The 22,473-nt window shown below is 36.5% G+C and overlaps 1 protein-coding gene across 1 annotated transcript in view; it reads left to right on the plus strand.

Moving 5' to 3' along the window:
• The window catches only part of ASCC3 (activating signal cointegrator 1 complex subunit 3), a 402,674-nt gene that overhangs the window by 108,794 nt on the left and 271,407 nt on the right, over window positions 1-22,473 (plus strand). Inside the window, 2 exon segments of the mRNA XM_006148783.2 lie at window positions 3,753-3,953; window positions 4,409-4,549. Of these exon segments, the coding sequence (XP_006148845.1) occupies window positions 3,753-3,953; window positions 4,409-4,549 (342 nt within the window).

Below are 22,473 nucleotides of genomic sequence, written 5' to 3' on the forward strand. Positions count from 1 at the left end.
GTGTATTATTGCTGATTTTATTTATTTATTTATTTGGAGAGGTTTTTGTTATAGGGCACGTGCGCTCGCCAGACAGACAGAGAGAGACAGAGAGACAGAAAGCTAGAAATCACACCCCAGGAGGGATGGCCACGCCGCAATCCCTTCTCCTTCATTCTCCTCTCTGGATCTTGGCCATGCACGCACACGCGGCCGGCGTGAGTTTTAAGCCACTGGGTCCAGGACGCAAACCTCGGTCAACTACATGGGAGTCCAGCGACATAGCCATTACACTAACTGCTGGTCCCATTGTTGATTTTAGACAAAAGCATTCATCTTTCATCAGCAACTGTGATGTGGACTGAGGAATTTCCTTTTACTTCTAATTTGCTAACTATGTTCTGTTTTCAACTCCGGCCATCCGGATTTTGTCAGATGCTTTTTTTCTGCAGTTAATAAGGTGTGGTTTTTGTATTTTAGTTTATTATTTTGGTGAGTTACAATGATTAGTTTTTACATACTCAACCAACTCAGCATTCCTGTGATAATTGCCCCATAGTAATGTTGTGTAACTATGTTGTAGGATTTCATATTCTAATATGTTGTTTATAAATTTTTCATCTGTGTTCATAAGGAATAGGTGTCCGTAATTTTGTTATTTTTCAGGTTTTAGTATCAGAAATGCTAGTCTCATAGAATGAATTGGGAAGGACTCTCTTCTATAGTTTTGTATTTGCTTTTAAATAGTCTAAAACTCCATATAGTTTGGTATTATTTATTCCTTAAATGTTAGGTAGAATTCACTAGCGAGCTATCTGGGTCTGGAGTTCTTTTTAACAAAGAATTTTTAACATGACTCTCAATTTCTTTAATATATATGAGTTATTTAAGTTGTGTATTCTTTCTAGAAGGTGCTTTGGTAATTTGTGCCTTTTTAGATAAAACTGTTAATTGGCATCAAGTTGTTTATAATGTTCATGTATTGTACTTTTAGTATCTAGCATCTGTAGTGATACTACTTTTCTATTTCTTAACTTTGTTGATTTGTCTCTTTTTTTCTGATTAATTTGGCTAGAAATTAATTATTGTTATCACTCTCAGAGAATCAGTCTTTCCTGTTTTTCTGTTTCATTAATCTTTCATTAATTATTTTTATAATTCTGCATACATTGGTTTTATTTTTCTAAATTTGGAGGGGGTGGAAGATGAATTTATTCAATTGAACTCTTTCTTCTTTCTTATTATAGGTATTCAGTATTATAAATTTTCCCTTCTGTATTGTTTTAGTGGCATCCAAACATTCTGATACATTGAGTTTTAATTTTTTTAAGTTTATTTTCCTGGAGAGGGAGAATGTTGAGACATCTCTGAAAGGGTCTTGCTATTCCAGAATCTTCCCCCTAGACATGCATGTACCTGCCATGGTCACATCAATTTCAGGATATGAACCCTGAGTCTTCCTATATAGTTTGAACATCTGGGAACAACCTCTTACCACTTGTGTTCCTCCTATTACTGATCCTCACCATTTTTCTACACTTAAGAATATGTAGTAAAATCCCTTTTGACTTTTTCTTTTATCCGTGCATTATTTAGGAAGTGTGTTATATATATAGTTCCAAATATTAAGATATTTTCTAAGGTTCTTTCTGTTACTGATGCCAAATTTAATTCCATTGTGGACAGAGAAAATACTTTGATTTACTTTATTTTTAATTTATTGTAGATTGTTTATGACTGAGAATATAGTATCTTAATAAATGTTTCATAAGCACTGTACAAGAATGTATATTGTACTGTCAGTAGATTAATAAATGTCAGTTAGGTTAAGTTGGTTTTTAGTGCTTTTCAAGTATACTGTAGTCATACTGGTTTTTTTTGTTTTTTTTTTTTTGAGAGGTTTTTGCTATAGGGCACTTGTGCTCACCAGAAAGACAGAGACAGAGAGACAGAAAACGAGAAATCACCCCTCAGGGAGGATGGCCATGCCACAATCCCTTCTCCTGGATTCTCATCTTGGGATCTTGGACACGCATGCACACGTGCCCGGCGTGAGTTTAAGCCACCGGGGCTGGGACTCAAATCGTGTTCGGTTACATGGGAGTTCAGCGACATAGCCATTATGCTAACTGCTGGTCCCATCATACAGATTTTTATGCCCATTTGTTCTATAAACTTTTGGAGACAGATATTAGAATCTTATATAATGGTGGATTTTTAAATTTCCTTTGCATGTTTATAATTCTTGCTTCCTATATTTTAATGATGTGTTGTTAACTGTGTAAATACGTAAGACTGTTAAAATCCTATTGTTAATTCACTTCTGCGATAATGAAAACTTTCTGTTAATGCTGCCAAGTGATTCTTGGCTTTGAAATTTATTTTTTCTGACTTTAATGTAACTATTTCAGTGTCCTGTCATTTTCCCCCATCACATTTTATTTTCCTTTGTTAAATGGACAGAGGGCATGTATATTCATCAGAGAGAGAGAGGGAAAGTAAGGAAGCACCCCTCCTCAGGAATGGTCACACTGCATCCCTTCTCCATTAATTTCTCCTTTTTGGGATTTTGGTCATGTGCACTGGCATGTTTTTCCAACCACTAGGTGCGGTACTTGAACCTCGCAGTGGACCATGTAGGATCCAGCCATCATAACCACCATGCCACAGACTTGCCCTCTGTATTTTACTTTCAGACATTTCAGTTTTCAGCTCTTAGGACTTTCTAAACAGGAATACTTCTGGAAAGATTATTTATCTACTCTGTGTCTTGGTTTTCTTTCCTTTTGACGACACATGTTCTAGTTCATTTTGTCGTTGGTAACAGAAAGTATTTAAGAATGGGTATTTAAGGGAATTGAATTTAGCTCATGGTTCTGGTGATCCAAAGCCAAGAGAGCTCATCTGGTGAGGCTCTTTTTGTTGGTGGGTTCATGAGGCCATTTAAGGTGTTACATTGTGAGAGTACAGGAACACATGTCTTTGTCCATGTGTCTGTTCTGGTCTTATTCTCTTTCCTTATAAATCCACCAGGGGTCAATCATGGGGGGTTCCCTCACTTATGACTTTAATTCTGCTCTCCTCTCAAAAGCCTTATCTGTCAACAGCCTACTCTTAACACATGATTTTAGGGGGAAATAGTCAAACCATAACAGGACATAATGATCGTACTGTAGAATTATTATTGAGGAATAAATGATAAAGTAATATTGAAGTTCCTACAACTGGGCATGTTGCACTGTAAACTCTATGTAAGTCTGTTGTGTTACTTATTCCTGTATTACTGGTGCCTTTAGAAAAAAATGTTTTTAATTCTATAAAATATTGAAACATAATTTCCTATTGATTTATATTTTCAGGACGTTTCTTGTTTACTTTTTGGTTAGACATCGTCAATCTAAGTAAACTAGAATGTTATAAAATTTGTAGATAAATTTAAACTAAAAAGTACTTATATTTCATTTGATTTTCTTACATTATTAATTATTGTTTTGTGCTTTATGATTATATGCAAAGATACATGTCATATCAAAATATGATAATAATATCCTCATAATCATAATTTTTCAAATTTAGTGAGTTGCAATTTCTCAATGCATTTAAATTTTATATTAGTTATGAGTTCTTAACTACACATACAGTAGTATAAATATAAGACCCACTGAGAGACTGAACAAATAAGTTTTTTTTAACCAGAGGAGATCAAACGTTTTATGATTTGTATGGAACTGTCATGTTATTACTATTTACAATGTGTCATTCTCTTTTTTTAGATTGGGCAGCTGGCTTTTAAAGGAATGAAGAGACTCAACAGAATTCAGTCAATAGTGTTTGAGACTGCCTACAATACCAATGAGAACATGCTGATTTGTGCCCCTACCGGAGCTGGAAAGACCAACATTGCAATGCTTACCGTCTTACATGAAATTCGCCAACATTTTCAACAAGGTGTTATAAAAAAGAATGAATTTAAGGTAGGAAAATAACAAACCAGACAATAGCTTTTAAAATTATAAAATTAAAATAAATTTGCAGTTGTGAATGTTACGTGAAAGTTCTTAATGATGTCATTATTGAAGTCACATAAAGAGTCCTGCCTGATTTATTTTATTACTGTCAAAGCAGACCCTATTTGTGTAATGAACATTCTATTACCTTTGTGAAAGACTCTGAAAAGTATACTTACTTTGAAGGAGTACCAGTTCTGAATGTGATGGGGCTATATAAACAAATTCCATTGTCCTTTGAACATTTACACACTTATCCAACAAAGAGAAGTACTTTTCATACACCAGTATTAAGATGTTTTTATTGGAAATATCTAGAATAATATTTTACAATAAATTGGGACTGTGTCGACTACTGTGAAACAAATGACATTGTAGATATGCTCATTCATCAAGCCAGTGTGTTTTTTTTTCTGGTACAGATTGTTTATGTTGCTCCAATGAAAGCCTTGGCAGCTGAAATGACAAATTACTTCAGCAAACGGCTAGAGCCACTGGGCATTGTTGTGAAAGAATTGACTGGTGATATGCAATTGTCAAAAAGTGAAATTTTACGAACTCAGGTATGTTGCTTACCTAGATTTTTTTAAAATAGTGATTTGTTGGTTTTTATTTTTTTCAGTAATTGTGAGATATAGTAAATAAGTATATCTTAGATTTTATAGTACAGAATACAGGTATTATGTAGTGAGCTTCTTTTATTCGTAACCTCCCTAAATTGTACACTACAAAATATGTTTTTCTGGTGCTCTGTTTTATGATCCCCCTTCCAGCTTATGTTATCCTTGTTGTATCTTGAACACTAATAGGTTCCAGGCACATAGATACTAAATATATTAGTGGTAAATGTTATTCTATAAACCAAGAAGCCAGTACTTAGTGAGACATCAAAGCTGCTGGCATCTTGATCTTGCATTTTCTAGCCTTCAGAACTGTGAAGTCACCTAGTTAGTGGTATTTTGTTATAGCAGCCTGAGTTGACTAAGACAATCACATTCACATTTTCTGGGTGGATATATTATGGCAGAGGGAGGCTACTATTTATCGTACCTCAGTAGACATGCCAGATTCACCAAACCATATAATTAACAAGGAAAATCAGGTGTTCAATGTTTTGGGGTTTGTTAGAGTACACTTGGACAAAAATTAGATCTTAAGATTTTGTCACTGAACTCCCATGTAGCCGACCGCGATTTGAGTCCTGGACCTGGTGGCTTAAACTCACACCGGCCACTTGTGCATGCATGCCCAAGATGCCAAGAGGAGAACGGAGGAGAAGGGATTGCGGATTGCGGCGTAGCCATCCCCCCTAGGGAGTGATTTTTCGCATTCTATCTCTCTGTCTCTCTCTGTCACATGTCCTATAGCAAAAAAAAAAAAAAAATCCTCTCCAAAAAAAAAAAAAAAGATTTATATTTAGCCTTGTCCATTGTAGCATTTTAGAAAACTTAACAAAAAGATTAGGTAGGTAGGAGTTATCTTTCTTTGACTAGAACATTAGTTTAAAATATGGTATTCCACTTGATAAAGTATTCCTTAAACATGATGTTTTCTGAGAATATCTAATGACCTTTGAAGTGAAAATTTGAACGAAAAAATAGGATAACCCTATATCATATTTAACTCAATTATGTATTAATAAATAATAACCTAATAAGTAGAAGTACTTATAATGATTTTGGTTAAAGGATTATGGAGACTTTTTTTTTTTCTGTCTCAAAAAGGTGTTAATGTTTCATCTAAAAAATAAAAAACATCATTTTTCTACAATATGGTGGCTTCACAACTCATCACATAATTTGTTTGGTAGATGCAGGGGAAAGAAAACAGAAAGCATTGCCCTGCCCCAGTCATTATGCTAGTTGCTTTACAGACATCACGTTCCAGTTCTGTTGAGAAATAGTTAAGGAATCTTGGGCCTTTTGTAGTTAACTGTGCTTGTCTGAGATCCTGTTTCTTGCAAATCATGGAGATAGGATTTTAGATCCCAGGTTTTCTAATTTAAAGTCTATTATAAATTTCTATTAAAAAAATAAGAAAGCCATAGGCCATTCTCATGTGCCTTTCCATACTCACATTTAGAAATCAATGCCAGAATATCGTCCTGAATACATCAATAGATTTCGAAATACAGAAGCTTATTTGAAGATGAGTTAAGATAATCTTTATTTCTTCTTCCTTCTTTTGTTTTTAGTATGAGATTGATGTTTTCTCAAACTTTTATGAAATATGATACAAATTCACCTTTAAGCTGTACCTCCCACCTCCTTGAAAGAAATGACCATCTCTCCTTTTAGACATTGTGATGCCACTATTATAGTCTCATCCTCCGTTGTTCCCCTGTCCTTCCCATCCTACCAGGGTCACAGGCACCTGAGGTCACTCAGCATGTACAGACTGACACAGGAACTGAACCCCTTTCTTCTCTATGGATCCTGCATCCAAGAGAGGTCCGCTACCACTGAGGCACCATGGCCGACCTTCAACTTCGTTTTATATAACTAGCATTAGTGCTAAACCAGGTATTAATGTAACATAATATTTCAGTGTAAAATGGCTACATTTTAAAACGTGGTTTTAAAATCATTTCATTTTACTATGTTTCTTTAAAACCTAGCCAGGTTTTATTTTATGTAGTTTATTTTAAAAACTGGTTTCAGCACTATTTGTTAGTCATTATGAATGAATAATTGACTATAACGACCTGGTGGCACTTCTTTTAATTTTTATTTTTTTAGGTTTTTGCCATAAAGCACTTACTAGAGAGAGACAAAGAGAGGTAAAATGAGAAGTAACCCCATTAGGGAAAGGCCATGCCACAATTCCTTTTCCTTCATTCACTTCCTGTGATTTGGGGCATGCACGCACATCTGACTGGCATGATTTTGAAGATACAAGGACCAAGACTCGAACAGCAATTGGCTAAGTAGGAGTCCAGCACCTTAAACACTATGCCACCTGCTGGCCACATGACACATTTTAATGTGATAACCTGAATTTGTATCAAAGATAAATATGAAGAGATGGTCTAAAGACACTGGTTTTAGTTAAATTTGGATCATGGACCAGTGAAAATCTGAAAGTAGTGGACTATCCCCCTTCAGTCTGGATTAGAGGAACAAAAAATCACAAATACATAAAATTTTGCAGTCTATTACAGGGCTTATTCCTCTCAATTAAAGAAAACCTGCTCCTAGGTTACTATTCTATTTTTAAAATTTATTTATTTTATACATTTAATCACTATACATCACTTAGCTTTTAAAGTGGTCTTATCCAACATGAATACAATTCACACCAGTTCATTTGTAGATACTCTGCATATCATCAACAGATAATAATCCATTTCTGCACCCCATAAATGTCTTGCCTCTCTATTTTTCTCCTTAATTTAATTCCTTACACTCTTCCCCTTCTCCTACCCTTTTCCTATACTGTCTGCAGTATCCATAGTCATTTTCCATGCTTCTATATCCTCTAAGCTTTCAATTTCAACCATGGAGTGCAGACTGTCGGTATATATTAAGTAGAGACATACGTTGTCTCTTTTTCATAGCCTGGCTTCCTTTATTCAGCAGTAAATTTTCCATATTCATTCACTTTCTATCAAATGCCAACATTTTGTTGTTTATTATGGCTGTGTAGCATTCTGTAGAGTATATAACACACTTTTTCATTTTTTTTATTAATCTGTTCATGGACATTTGGGTTGGTTTCATGTCTTAGAATTTGTGAATAATTCCACAATAAACATCGATGTGCAAGCACTTTTCTGATTGAGCATTCTCCAGTCCTTTGGATAGATACCCAGGACTGGAATTGCTGGATCATATGGTCGTTCTATTTTTAGATCTCTGAAGAACCTCCATATTGTTCTCCACAGTGGCTAGACCAATTTACATTCCCGCCAACAGTGTAGGAGAGATCTCCTTTCACCACAGCCCTGCCAACACTTATATATTTTTTTTTTTTAATTTTTGCCATTCTTGGGACAAGCAGTTAGCATAATGGCTATGTCGCTGAACTCCCATGTAGTCGACAGGAGTTCAAGTCCTGGACCCAGTGGCTTAAAATTCACACCAGGCGCATGTACATGCATGCCCAAGATCCCTAGAGAAAAATGGAGGAGAAGGGATTGTGGTGTGGCCATCCCCCTTGGGGGGGTGATTTCTCGTTTTCCGTCTCTCTGTCTCTTTCTGTCTGTCTGACAAGTCTGGCAAGCACACGTCCTATAGCAAAAACCTTACCAAAAAAAAAAAAAAAAAAAGAACACCTGATTCTTTAGTCAGAGGGAATCTTAAGATGAGTCCACAGTGTTACAGTTTCTCAAAACAACCATCGCAACTGAGGCTGCATTAGCACCAGTGTGCAACTGGCATACCTAGCTTTACTTGGACTCTGCCTCTTGCACCTACTGTTCTGTCATGTGTAGACATGGAGGATGTTCCAAAAAGAAGGAGAAAAAGAGTGTCAGGACTCAGAGCTGCATGTGGCATACAGAGTATGGCATACTGGAGGTTGCTACACAGAGGGAGAGAAAACTGAGGTCAGTCTCTGAGAATATACTGCAAGTACCGCATGAGAAATGTGCTCTTGCAGGAGAGAAACGAGACTCTTTCTGGAAGGCCCTAAACTTGGTCCTTGTTCATGCCAAACTTACAAGGAGACACCTATCTTTCCTCTATGTTTAACATAATTTGCTCACACTGCTCACCCATTGGACTACCATTGCTGACAGGGCTCTAATAGAGGCAGATGCGATATTAGCATTACGGTGGGCTAAGATGATTATATTATATGTGCACAACTTAATGGGTGCATCCCATATTAAGCCATGCAGTACTTTTTTAAAAAATCTGTAGCTGTCAGCTTATTGAAAGACTTCTATGTGGTTAATAAGTTTTGCCATTCTGACTAGGGTTAGATGATATCACATTGTTGGTTTGATCTTCATCTCCCTTATGATAAGGGATGTTGAGCGTTTTTTCATATGCTTCCTGACTGTTCTTATGTCTTTCTTAGAGAGTTCTTTATTCAGCTCATTTTTCCATCTTTTAATTGAGTTGATCTTTTTTTTTTGTTTCAAGTAAGCCTCTTGATTCACTGTGTATCTTGGTTATCATTCCCTTATCTGAGGCATAGTTTATGAAAATATTCTCCCATGCTGAGGGTTGTCAATTCACACTAATTACTGTGTCATTGCTGTGCAGAAACTTCTTAATCTTATATAACTTCACTCATCTATTTTCAGGATTATTGCAGGTGCTTTTGGGAGTCTTATTTAAGAAGAATTTGCGTACCCCAATGTCTCCCAGAGTTTTCCCAGTGTTTTCCACTGGTAGTTTTATAGTTCGTGTCTTAGGTTTATATCTTTGATCTAATTTGAGTTGATTTTTATTAATGGTAGAGAGAGGGGTCCAGGTTCATCCTTCTACAGTTGGATATCTAGTTGTTCCACCCCATTTCCTAAAGAAATTTTCCTTTTTCTACAGGATTGTCTGTTACTCTTGGTCAAAAATCAAATGACTGTATGTTTTGGGGTTTGTTTCTGGGGTTTCTATTCTGTTCCATTGGTCTACATGTTTGTTTTTATGCCAGTACTATGCTGTTTTGATTATCACAACTTTGTGATATATTGTGGGGTCTGGAAGTGAGATGCCTTCTTTTCCACTCTTCTTGAGCTAGATTGCTTTGAGAATACAGGGTCTTTTATAATTCCAGACAAATTCTATGATTGTCTTTTCTAGATCTGTGGAGACTATCTCTGGAAATTTGATTGGGATTACATTAAATATGTAGATTAACATGAGTAGAATTACCATTTTTATAATATTAATTCTTCTAATCCGGGAACAAGGAATGTCCTTCCACTTTTTTTGTCATTTTCAATTTCACTTATTAGATTTTCATAGTTTTCCTTGTAGCGGTCTTATAGACCCATAATAAGCAACGAGATTGAATCAGTAATGCATAACTTCCCAGCAAAGAAAAGCCAGTCCTAATGGCGTCACTTCTGAATTCAACAAAACTTTTAAAGAAGAGGTAATCCCTATTTTATTCAAACTTTCTAAAGATCCCTTAAAAAGGAACCCTCCCAAATTCATTCTATGAAGCCTCCATCACGCTCATCCTAAAAGAAGATAAGGACATGACAAAAAAGGAGAGCTACAGACCTATGTCTCTGATGAATATAGGTGCAAAAATTCTCAACAAGATACTAGCAAATACATACACCAGCATATAAAAATACTATACATATGACCAGGTAGGGATTCAAGAGTGGTTCAACATATGCAAAACCGTAAATGTAATATGCTATATTAATAGATAGAAAGATAAAAAACATTTAATCATATCAATAGATGCAGAAAAAGCATTTGATAACATACAAACCCCTTCATTACTAAGACTCAACAAAATTGACATTTCTCAACCCAGTAAAAGTCATCTATGAAAAACTCATAGCTATCATTATACTCAGTAGGGAAAAGCTTTCTCCACTAAAAACTAGTATAAGACAAGGCTGCCTACTTTCTCTATTCCTTTTTAACCTAGTACTGGAAGTCTTAGCCAATGTAATCAGAAAAGAGAAATAAAATAAAAGTCTTTCAAATAGGGAAATAAGAGGTAACATTATCTCTTTTAGCAGGTGACATGATTGTATACATAGAAGACCCAAAGGTATCCACAGAAAAACTCCTGGAAGTGATAAAGGAGTATAGTAAAATTGCATGATACAAAGTCAACATACAAAAATCTATAGTATTTCTCTATATGAACAATGAGCAGACTAGGTAGAACTAAAGAAAGTGATCCCATTTCCCATAACCACAAAATGTATAAGATACCTAGGAACAAATCTACCAAAGAAGTTAAAGGATACCTTTTTTTTTTTTTTTCCCCTAGAGGTTACCATTTCTTTTTTTGGGGGGGGGGAGGTTTTTGCTGTAGGGCGCATGCGCTCACCAGAAAGACAGAGAGAGACAGAGAGACAGAAAGTGAGAAGTCACCCCCCCAGAGGGGATGACCACACTGCAATCCCTTCTCCTCTCGGGATCTTGGGCATGCACACACACGTGCCCTGCGTGAGCTTAAGGTGCTGGGTCCAGGACTCGAACCGCGGTCGACTACGTGGGAGTCCAGCAACATTGCCATTACGCTAACTGCTGGTCCAAGGTTACCATTCTTAAGTAAGGCAGAGAGTACTCTGATTTGGGCATTACAATTCTGGAGTACCTTTTATCATTAGTTAACTCATTTCTATATATTGAGTGACCGTCAATTTTAGTAGGATTCTTCAGATTTCATCAGTGTCATCCAGGTACTTCCCTATGACTTGTGTACATTGAGGATCAAATGTTTTGTCAAAGATGGTAAAGTACATTTCTTTAGGTCTTCAGTAATGCCATAGTATTGGTTGGCTATGACAAAAGCAGATAAGCATTTACTAACTTTTTTTTTTAAATGAGTGCATTTATAAATAAGTGGAAATCTTACTGAGATCTGTGTTATATAAAATAAGGATTCCAGACCACCAGGTGATGTACTGGGTAAGATGCTAGGCTCCCAGAGGGAACCAGCAGTTAGCGTAATGGCTATGTCGCAGGACTCCCACGTAGTCGACCGCGGTTTGCGTCCCAGACCCAGTGGCTTGGAACTCACGCCAGGCACGTGTGCGTGTGTGCCCAAGATTCCGAGAGGAGAATGGAGGAGAAGGGATTGTGACGTGACCATCCCCCCTGGGGGGTGATTTTTCGCTATGTCTCTGTCTGTCTGGCAAGCGCATGCGCCCTATAGCGAAAAACCTCTCCAAAAAAAAAAAGATGCTAGACTCCCACGTGGCCAACTGCTGTTCAAGTCCTGGACCTAGCAGCTTGAAACTCATGTCAGGCATGTGTTCGTTTGTGCCCCAAATCCTTAGAGGGCAATGGAGAAGGGATTGCCATGTGGTCATGCCCCTTAGGGAGAGGGAGTGATTTCTTGCTTTCGGTCTATATGGTGAGCACATGCACCATATAGCAAAGATCTCGCAAAAAAAAAAAGTAAATAAATAAAAGGGGGTAGTCTCTGATAACTCGGAGCTATACATATTTCTTGAGTCTGAAAATGTAGCTTGTGTGTTTCATAATATTGGTATCCAACCAGAAATTCCATGATAGTTTTAGGGAAACTGCATTGTCTTGATAAATATAATTTACTCTTTAATCAGTCCGTTCCTCTAAAAGCTGAACTACATTTATAGAGCAGGGACTTAATAATTCAAACACATCTCCAGGTTCTGTTTCCCAAGGCATCCATAGAAACACAAAGGCATTCTTTGTATTCATTATTATTTGTTATAGTTTTGAAATTTTGGACAGTTTCCTTATATACCTCTGAAGTTAAAAATATATGTTTTATTAAGGAATCTACAAAATTAAAACATTCTGTACTAATCCGAACATTTATACTCTCATGAATAATAACCCAAGGGCTTGTGTGTTTTTTTTTTTTCAGGAAATTCATGATTGATGTAGTGTGATGTCATGTATTTTTTTTCTTTTTTTGGAGAGGTTTTTGCTATAGGGCGTGTGCGCTTAGCAGACAGACAGAGAGAGAAAGAGAGGCAGAAAGAGAGAAATCACTCCCTGCCCAGGGGGGATGGCCATGCTGCAGTCCCTTCTCCTCCATTCTCCTCTCGGGATCTTGGGCATGCGCGCACACGCGCCCAGCGTGAGTTTTAAGCCACCGGGTCCGGGACGTGAACCACAGTCGACTACATGGGAGTCCAGCGACATAGCCATTACGCTAACTGCTAGTCCTGTGATGTCATATTAATAAGAAAGTAGTGTCTAGGGGCCGGCAGGTGGTGTGGTGATTAAGGATGCTAGACTCCCACATAGCCAACCACAGTTTGAGTCCCCGGCCTGGTAGCTTACCTTCTCACTTTTTTTCTCTCAATCTGTTCCTCTCTGGTCAAATTAATACATCAAATTAATAAGAAAAAAAATGAATATATAAATAAAGTTAAATAAAATAATTCTTTTTGAAAAAAATAGTCTATGATTCCAAAAGCTTGATAGCTTGAGACAGCTTTTTTAGTTTTAAGTAGTTCATGACTTGAAAGCAAGTTTTCTATTATTTCTGTTGTTTGAGGGCAGTTATTTTACTCAATCTTCTAGGCATTTTTTGTCAAAAATTGCATTTAACACACAAACACTACAGTAAAACCACAAAGTTGTTGTACTCTAAAATACAAGTCGTTAGCTGCTTAATTATAGAAATCATGGAGCACTATACTTTCCTCTATGCTTTTCTAACCTAAATGTTTTCTCTCTAATGTATATTTTATTCACTAAGTTATGTGGAAAATCAAAAAATTATTTTATGTAAAAATTATTTTTATGTATCGAAACTAAACTAAAAATGTATACAAACTTAGTTTTGCAGAACTTCGTACCATTGCACTCATAAATAATTTTCATAAGTAAAATTAATTGCACTTGAATTCACCATTGATTTGAACCTTAGTTAAACAGATTACATTGAAATATTTACTGCTTATTGTTCTTGGATAATCACAGTCACTGACACTAGAGGGCATTTTTATTAATGTTAAATATTAATATTATGCTAGATCATATGTTTTAAACCATTTTGTATCCCACAAGTCATTTTTCATGTATTTAGTTGCAGTTTTACATTTCTAACTGGAACTTCATGGCACTTTTAAAATTCAGTGTGAATTAATTAATAATTAGTTTTATTTTGAATATTCTCATACCCTACATATTTTTCCTGTTCTAAAAGGACAACATTTATAGAAGAGTTTAAAATACAGAAGGTTACAGAGAAGTTTAGTACATCCCTTCTTCATCTTTTTTTTCTAGGCAAATATGTAAAATGTTTACAAAGTTGATTGTATAGTGTTTTGGTATATTCTTTTTCCAGGAATATTTTTTTTTTTGCATATTATTAACGCTAGTTCATAGGGCAAAGCATTTGGTAGTCTCAGAGTATTTCCTATCTTACTGAGTAACTGAGTATCCTGTGCACGCTGATGTGCAGAACTATGTATCTGATGACTTTTGCTTGAAGAATAAACTTTATTCACTCTCTCCTTCCCTCATAGACTGAACACTTTGTGAGGGGACAGAGGCAAAAAGAGTATCTCAGAAACTAAGTTAATATTGGGGAACAAAATTTTCCTTCTAACTTTAGAGTTGATTATTGATCTATCCCAGAAAAGGGAATTTTCTTGGTTCCAATTTATCAGTCACCATGAAGCGATAATGCTGCATTCTTAAGTTTTAACCATCAGCTCAGACTTGTCCCTTAAAGGGATTCTTTGTTTTTTTCTGCTGCTGGGTGAAAGATGTGTATACTACACAGTCCTCAAGACTTACTCATGGGATAGGCTATGGTTATTCAATTCTTGGTGCTCCAATGATAATTTTTCCCATTCACTTATCAAAGCATATCTAAATGCAAGTTTATCTTAGATTTGAATGTTTAAAAAATAAGACAAAATTACTTTTAAATATAGGTCTAGCCAGATGGCACAATTGTTGGCAAACTGAACTGCAGTGCTGAAAGCCACATGAGTAACTGTGGACTCAGATCCCCAGGCTGACTTGAAACCTTGGGCTTGCATGCATATAACTTCCTGATGAACTGGATGGAGGGCCAGAGAAAGGGATGAGACCTACAGGATGAGCCTGTCAAGGTGTCTGTCTCTATATCTCTTTATGTGCACAGCTCTCAATCATCAATAAAATAAATAAACTTGAAATATAGTACTTCAATTCCGTTGCTTTAAGAACATTTTCATTGGCTAGGGCCTCATCAAGTTAAAGAAGACTAAAACATTTAAAACAGTATAATATTTTACTGTTGTTTGATTTAACATGTACAAAACATTGAAGATAAAGCTTGGCACATAGTTGGTTTACAACAAATACTAGGGGTATTTGTTGTTGTTTTTTTCTTGTCCTGATTCTTTATTGAGTACTTTATTTTGCATCAAACCCACTATTATTCATAAAATTTAGGCCCAAAATGTACACTTGGTGATTATGCTACATTGACTGTTAAAGTTATGCCCAGCTTTTACAACTCAAAGAGAAAAGGGGATCAGTAGATGATATAATAGTCGCTGTACTTCCACGTAGTTGACCACAGTTCAAGTCCCAGACCCGGCCACTTAAACTCACGCCGGACACATTTGCATGCATGTCCAAAATCCTGAGAAGAGAAGGGAGGAGAAGGAATTGTAGTGTAGCCACATACCCCGCCCTGCCCGGGGGTGATTTCTGGCTTTTCATCTGTCTCTGGTGAGTGCACACACCCTATAGCAAAGATCTCTGTCTAAAAAAAGAGAGAAAGAGAGAAATAAAAGAAAAATTGATGATTTCCTTTCCTGTTTTTGAAATGTTCGTACAGTAAATATGACTGGTACTTATTTGACAGTAAATAGAGTACCCCTTTAGCAGATCAATAATCTGTAGAATGGATTCTAGTAGAAAACCTTTTAAAGACATGGTGTAAAAGGCTTTCACGTTGAATTTGGTCCTCTTTTTATAAGAGGGTAAAAGTCATTTATTCATTCCTAAATTTGAGGATTTTCTTACTAGAAAAGTAATAATCAATTGTATTCTAAAGAAAGCAGTAGATACTCTCGTTACATTATATAGGTATAGATATTTCTCCATGGATATATTTATAGCTCTTCAAACTCGCCTGGCTACTCTTTTTAATTTTAGTTATTCTAGTGTGTGTGGAGTATCATCTTGTGCTCTTAATTTGTATATCCCCAGTGACTGTGATGTTGAGCATCTTGCCATGTGTGTTTCTTTTTATGAAATCTATGTCTTCTTTGGTGATGTGTCTTCTTTTGCCATGTTTAAAGCATTTAAATGATAGTTTGTCTTAATATAGAATGGTCAACTACAAGATTTAGTAGTATGTATTTTACAGATATTTTCTTTATGTTAATAGGCTTTTCATATTTTAAGACTTTCTTTTGAAAAGTAAACATTTTTAATTTTTATGGGGTTCAATTTATTTATTTTTCTATAGTTCATGCTTTTTCTGTCCTTTTTAAGAATATTTGCCAAGCCCAAGATAAGTAAGTTAGACTTTCTCTTGTGGCTTTTCTCTAGAATTTTTTTAGTTTTATCTCCTAATTTAGACTGTGATCTATTTTGAGTTGATTTTTGTGTAACATAGCAGTAAAATTCCAGGGGTTTTTTGTTTGTTCATTGTTTTTTGTTGGATTTTTTTTGTTTGTTTGTTTGTTTTTATCTAGTTGCCTATTATGCTACTATTTGTTGAAAACATTCTTTTTCTCATTAAATTGCTTTGACACCTCTATTGAACATTAATTGACATGCATATATGATTCTATTTCTGGATTCCGTTCCTTTCCATTTTTTGTATATTCACCTTTACACTAATAGTACATTTTCCTGATTATTATAGCAATATAATAAGTCATAAAATCAGCGTAAATCCTCCAATTTTGTTCCTTTTCAAGGTTGTTTTGATTATTTTAGGTCTCCTGATGTCCATGTGAACCCTATTTTCTTCTATTTGATTTTTGAAAATTTTTCCACATCTATTACTGTGGAATTTTATATGGTAACCATAGAGCAAAAATGAATAAATTGTAAGAATTGTAACTGGTTATTTTAAACTCATTTGTAAAATGTGAACACTCAGAAAATGTTACTTTAATGGCAGTGTAAGCTTAAGTAATTGAAAGAGGATTAGAAATGTTTTGAAAAATAGGGGGAAATTATCCATAACCCTGTAGGATTATTGGTCCTTTTGAAGCATTTAATTTCTTTTTAAGATTTTGTTTATTTTTTCTTTCTCATTTCAGTGCATATACTTTCATTACAAAAAATTAATTTTATCTGGCCACATGTGATTGCTTAAATTAAAATGAAATAAAATTATCTTTTCCTCATTTATGCTAGTAGCGACTCCTAACTTGGATACTACAGCTCTAAAACCTTACTAACACCTCAGAAAGATCTATTTAACAGGTAAATATAGTGCTTTTAAAAAAGCACGGCAGCAGTGCAGAGCAGGACAGAGGCAGTATTTCCATATATACATATTTTTGTTTGTTTGTTTGTTTGTTTGGGGGCACTTAGTTACCAGTATACAAGAGACCTCACCACTGTGAGAAAAGAAGCCAATTGATGTTTAATCTCTCCACTCCCCTTTTATAGAACTTATGTTCACCGGTCCTGGGTATCAGTTTAAAAGGATGCTTACAGATATCTGGTTTTTCTGATTTTTAAGCCAGTTTTGACACAATTCTCAGTTGTACCATTGAGAAATTTGTGCTTTTAGCTGCCCAGGGTTCTGCAGAGTGCTCTCCCGACAGTACTACACAGCATTGTAAGAATGATTTATATTTTATGTAATGCTTCCATGAATGTTTGTTTACAGTGTTTTCAAATTTTTCCTACTGGAAAAAAAAAAAAGTGTATGCATGGTTGGCTGGAAATCACATATCACAAAATAGAAAGTATATAGTTAAAAGTATGAACCCCAGGGAGCAGCGGATTGCATAATGGTTATGTCACTGGACTCCCACATAGTTGAGTGTGGTTCAATTTTTGATCCCGGTGGCTTGAAACTCATGCTGAGACGTTGTGCATGCGTGTCCAGAATCCTAAGAGGAAAGTGGAGGAGAAAGGATTGCGGCGTGGCTGCCTCCCTGGTAAGTGGTTTCTTGCTTTCTGTCTCTCTCAGTCTCTCCAGTGAGCACACATACCCTATAACAAAACCCTCTCAAAAAAAGAAAAACACCTGACCATGCCATAGTCCTTTCTCCTACTGGGATTTTGGGCACAGACATACATGTACCTAGCATGAGTTTCAAGCTGGAAAAACAAAACAAAAAGAAAGAAATACAAAACCCTGCAATTTTTTTTTTTTTTTTCCTGCAGGGTACGTGTGCTCGTTGAAGCGACCAAGAGAGATAGTGAGAGGGAAAGTGAGAAATCACTTTCTGGGGACCTGACCATGCCATAGTCCTTTCTCCTACTGGGATTTTGGGCACAGACATACATGTACCTAGCATGAGTTTCAAGCTGCCAGATCTGGGACTGGAACCACAGTTGGCCTTAACCGCCACAGCACCTGCTGGCCCTAAGAAACTATGCATTTTGGGAAATGGACTTATCTGCTGAATAAAATACCGAATATTGCAAAATGAACCTGTAGGACCCCAACGTTTTAACACATTTCAAATTAATAACTGGAAATATCATTTGCCATCAATATTTCATGTCATAATTTATCATTTGAAAATTAATATTGTTGAAGGAAAATAACCAACTCTAAAAAATTAATAATTATTTAAATACCTGCTGGTCAAGGTGCCATAGATGTCATACATAAAAGCTAGCTGTGGTGCCCAAAGGGGTCATCTCTTTGCTCATTTTAAACTGTGTATGTCTTATTTTCCATGTTTTTCCTTTTTTGTTTTTTTTTAATTCATTTTTAAAAGGAGAAACTGGCCTGTGGAACTCTAAGGATTTTAATGTAGTGGACTAGCGTGCTACTGTTTTGGAGTGTCTCTCCACTAAATGTCACTCTCATGTTGAGATTACTTGTCATATGTGTCTCAGTTTTGTTTTGTTTTGTTTTGTTTTTCTCTAAGAATTAAGCACTCTTGGGAACCAGCAGTTAGTGTAATGGCTATGTTGCTGGATTCCCACGTAGTCGACCACGGTTCGTGCCCCAGACCCGGTGGCTTAAAACTCATGCCGGGTGCGTGTGCGTGCGTGCCCAAGATCCCGAGAGGAGAATGGAGGAGAAGGGATTGCGGCGTGACCACCCCCCCCCGGAGGGGGATTTCTCGCTTTCTGTCTCTCTGTCTCTCTCTGTCTGTCTGGCACACGCCCTATAGTGAAAACCTCTCAAAAAAATAAATAAATAAAAAATTAAGCACCCTTGAACTGGGCCCAAAAAGCTTGAGTGGTCAGCTCTTATTTTACATTTACTGGATGGGCCTGTTATTAATTCTTGTGTTTGGGATTCCCTATACGGCTGCTACTAGTCCTAAGATGAGGAAATATCGCCCCCTCCAGACACTTCCAGTATGGCTGTCAGTCATCTGGGGTGCCTACTGGGCAGGGAGGAGCAAGTACCAGAGCTGAGAGGCTCAGTCTTTCATGTGCCTATGAATAAGACAGTTGGTTTCTCCAGTGCAAGCACATAACAGCCAATTGAAGCAGTTTTAAGAAGACAAAAGAGGAAGACCCTTTAAAATGCTCCCTGTTTTCTTTTTTTTAATAATTAATGCACTTTCATGCATTTGGTTTTCCTAACTACTCACTCAGAGGGGAACAAAACACTACACTTTGCTCAGAGAGAGCAAACTATTACCCCCTCAACTTAGAAAGGAGAAAACTCCTGCTCCTCACTCAGAGGGGAGCATACAGCCACCCCTCCTTGGAGGGTAGCGAAACTGGGTTACTCAAAATAGACAAACAAAAGACAGACAAACAAGTAAAACCAGCTTAGAAAAAATAAGCTAGACTGTCTACCAAATTTTGTGAGGTCCGGGGCCAGAGGACTTACCAAATGTCTCCCGAGATGGGATCGGAACCAGAGAGGGCACAAAGGGCCCACTGCTGGTACCAGGCACCAGGTTTGAAGCGACTCCTTGGAAGATCTCTGGTTTGTCTTTGGTTCCTTCGTGGTTGCCATCTTGTCAATGGAAAATAACTAACTCTAAAAAATTAATAATTAATAATTAAAGTGGTTTATTTCCAAGCAGAATATGAGTGACTGAGGCCTGGAGAGGAGGCAATGCGTGCCTTTCTCTTGGGGTGATCGGGTACAGGGGTTCCTTTTATTTGATTTTGAGAGCGAGAGACAGAGTTTGGAATTTAGTCAAAAATTTTTCAATTGGTCTGGTCCAAAAAGGCGGGACATGTGGAACTGGGGGCTTTTAGGTTATAGGTGGGTTTTACAGCTGGTAGGGTGGTGATTGGAAAAGGAAGGTTGCTGAGATCAGAAAGGAATGTACTTTAACAGACATAAGGAGGCTTAATGTACATCACAAAGATACTCCAATACTATGCCAAGGGCAGGATGTAGCAAGAATCCTGTTACTAATGGGCCAAAATGGTATGTCAACATGTGTAGGCATGACTCCCCCTGGACTCTCTGGAAAGAGCAGTCAGACTTCTGTCCACAATTTTTATCTTTCCCTTTTTTATCAGGCTGCCTATAGTCAGTCATAGATTGGAAACCAGCTGGATTTCCAGTCTATGTCTCTTTATATTGTTTATTTAGACATTGGAATTGCCATATTGCTATGTCCGCTATATTTTGCTCTGGAAAATATAGCTTCGTTTTCCAGTTTACATATAATAATTGATAATCTCTACCTTCTCCTTACTTCTGTCATCCACTCAATGCCATGTTATAAAGAGCTAAAAAGAAAAAAAAGGTTTCAACTATTTATAAAATATGAAATAAGAAAGTAAGGGGATATGAAAAGAGGCAAAATGTAGCACAGAAGTATTCGTTTCAACTTTTGGATATTGGAAAAGGTATGAACTTCATTTCTTTACCACAGATATTCAATATAACATCATTTATCTTGCTCGTTAAAATGCTGTGTATATCTTTCATAATTTAGTTAAGGATGCTGATTATTTGAAATCATTGTTCAATAGACTACATAGGCATAATATGGTTTATAAATTAGTTAAAAAAACAGAGTTCTTAATGATGAAATGTCTAGATATTCTGAGGTATTGATTTAGCTTAGAAATAAAGTGTGGTATTTACATTTGTTATGATACTGCTTCTTATGTCCATAGCTGTCTTCATTTGTCTGTTTTGGGATTTGTTTTTAGTAGGGCAATTTTAGCATCCAAATAAAAGACAATAACAATATTCTTCTATATTTTAATGTTGATTTTTTTTATTTAATTTTTTTCCCTTCATAATTACCACATGGTGGTAGCAAATTCTTCGTTCTCTGCCCAGATTTCTGTTTTATTCATTCGGTGTTTTAAAAAACTTCCTTGGCCTGCTTTCACCATCCCTTATGCTCTCCAAAGAAAAGAAAAAAAAGATTATTATCATTATTATTATTATTATTTTAAAAGAGAGGTTTTAGCTATAAGGTGCGTACACTCACCAGAAAGTGAGAGACGGACAGAAAGTGAAAAATCACCCTCCAGGGAGCATGGTCATGCCATAATCCCATCTCCTCTAGTCTCCTCTCGAGATCTTGGGCACTCACCCACACGTGTCCGTGTTAAGTATTTAAGATTTGAGAGGATAGAGCACACCAGGAGGACTCATGTGACAACCAAGGGTGTATCTCTTAACAAAGTTTTTATGACATAAGACTAAATTAATTTAAACGGGTTAAGGTTTCAGCCACATAGTCAATTTAACAATATTTGAGCCTAGTAGTTGGGAGTGTGATGATAATTGAGGACCATGGTTGTTTGTAAAATGGCCTGATTAAAAAGATATTTATTTTTGAGAAGTGGCCAGGCCTTCAGAAGAAGGTTCCACATGGTTCCAGCAAACTAGGTATTGCAGGGAATGAAGATTTTCTACTGATAATTCAGCCTCCAGCAAACGAGCAAGCAGCAGAAGAGGCCAGGTCTTCAGAAGAAGGTTCCACATGGCTCCAGTGAACTAGATGGATCTAAGAGCACTGTAGCTAAACATCCAAATACTTATAGGGTTAAAATATTCCTCAATATCTACTGAATCTGCTGCACCAGCGATCACAACAGAACGGCAAAGAGATTCTGGATCACCTTTGTCTGCTTGTTCCTGAACATTCAGACTAAACTTCAAGAATTTGAAAGGAACACACCATTCATCAGATGAAAAGAAATCAATGCCGGATAACAAGAAATATGGGAAAACAAGAAAATACCTCTCCTCCAAGGGAAATGAGTAACTCTTCTTCATCCACAAGAGTTCGGTGACAATCATGGAAATGTCTGATAAGGAATTTAGAGCATTCATAATGTCGAAGCTAACAGAGATGGAAGAGAAGAGAAATAATGAACCGCTAAAGAGAAAGGAGAAAGAAGTTGACTAGTTCCAGGAGGTGAGGAAATTCTTGCAAGATCTAAAAGAGAAATTACGCACTTTACAAAAGACTCAAACGGAACTGTTAGAGATGAAGTCTGTAATACAGGAAGTCAAAAGCTCCCTTGAAAGTATTCAAAGCAGACTAGATCATTCAGAAAATAGAATCTCAGATGTAGAAGAGAAAATGGCTGGCTTAGAAAAATCCATCACGAAGACTGAGAAAACGGCCCCAAAATTTGAGAATAATATGCGAGAAGTACTAGATACCATCACATGTCCAAATATGCGGATAATTGGCATTCCCGAAGGTGAAGAGACCCATAAGGGCATTGATAATCTATTCCATGAAATCCTGCAAGAAAACTTTCCAAACCTAGAGAGGCATTTGAAGATCCAGTCCCAAGAAATA

The sequence above is a fragment of the Tupaia chinensis genome, unplaced genomic scaffold (assembly GCF_000334495.1).
Source record: "Tupaia chinensis unplaced genomic scaffold, TupChi_1.0 Scaffold000244_1, whole genome shotgun sequence".
Classification (NCBI taxonomy): Eukaryota; Metazoa; Chordata; class Mammalia; order Scandentia; family Tupaiidae; genus Tupaia; species Tupaia belangeri.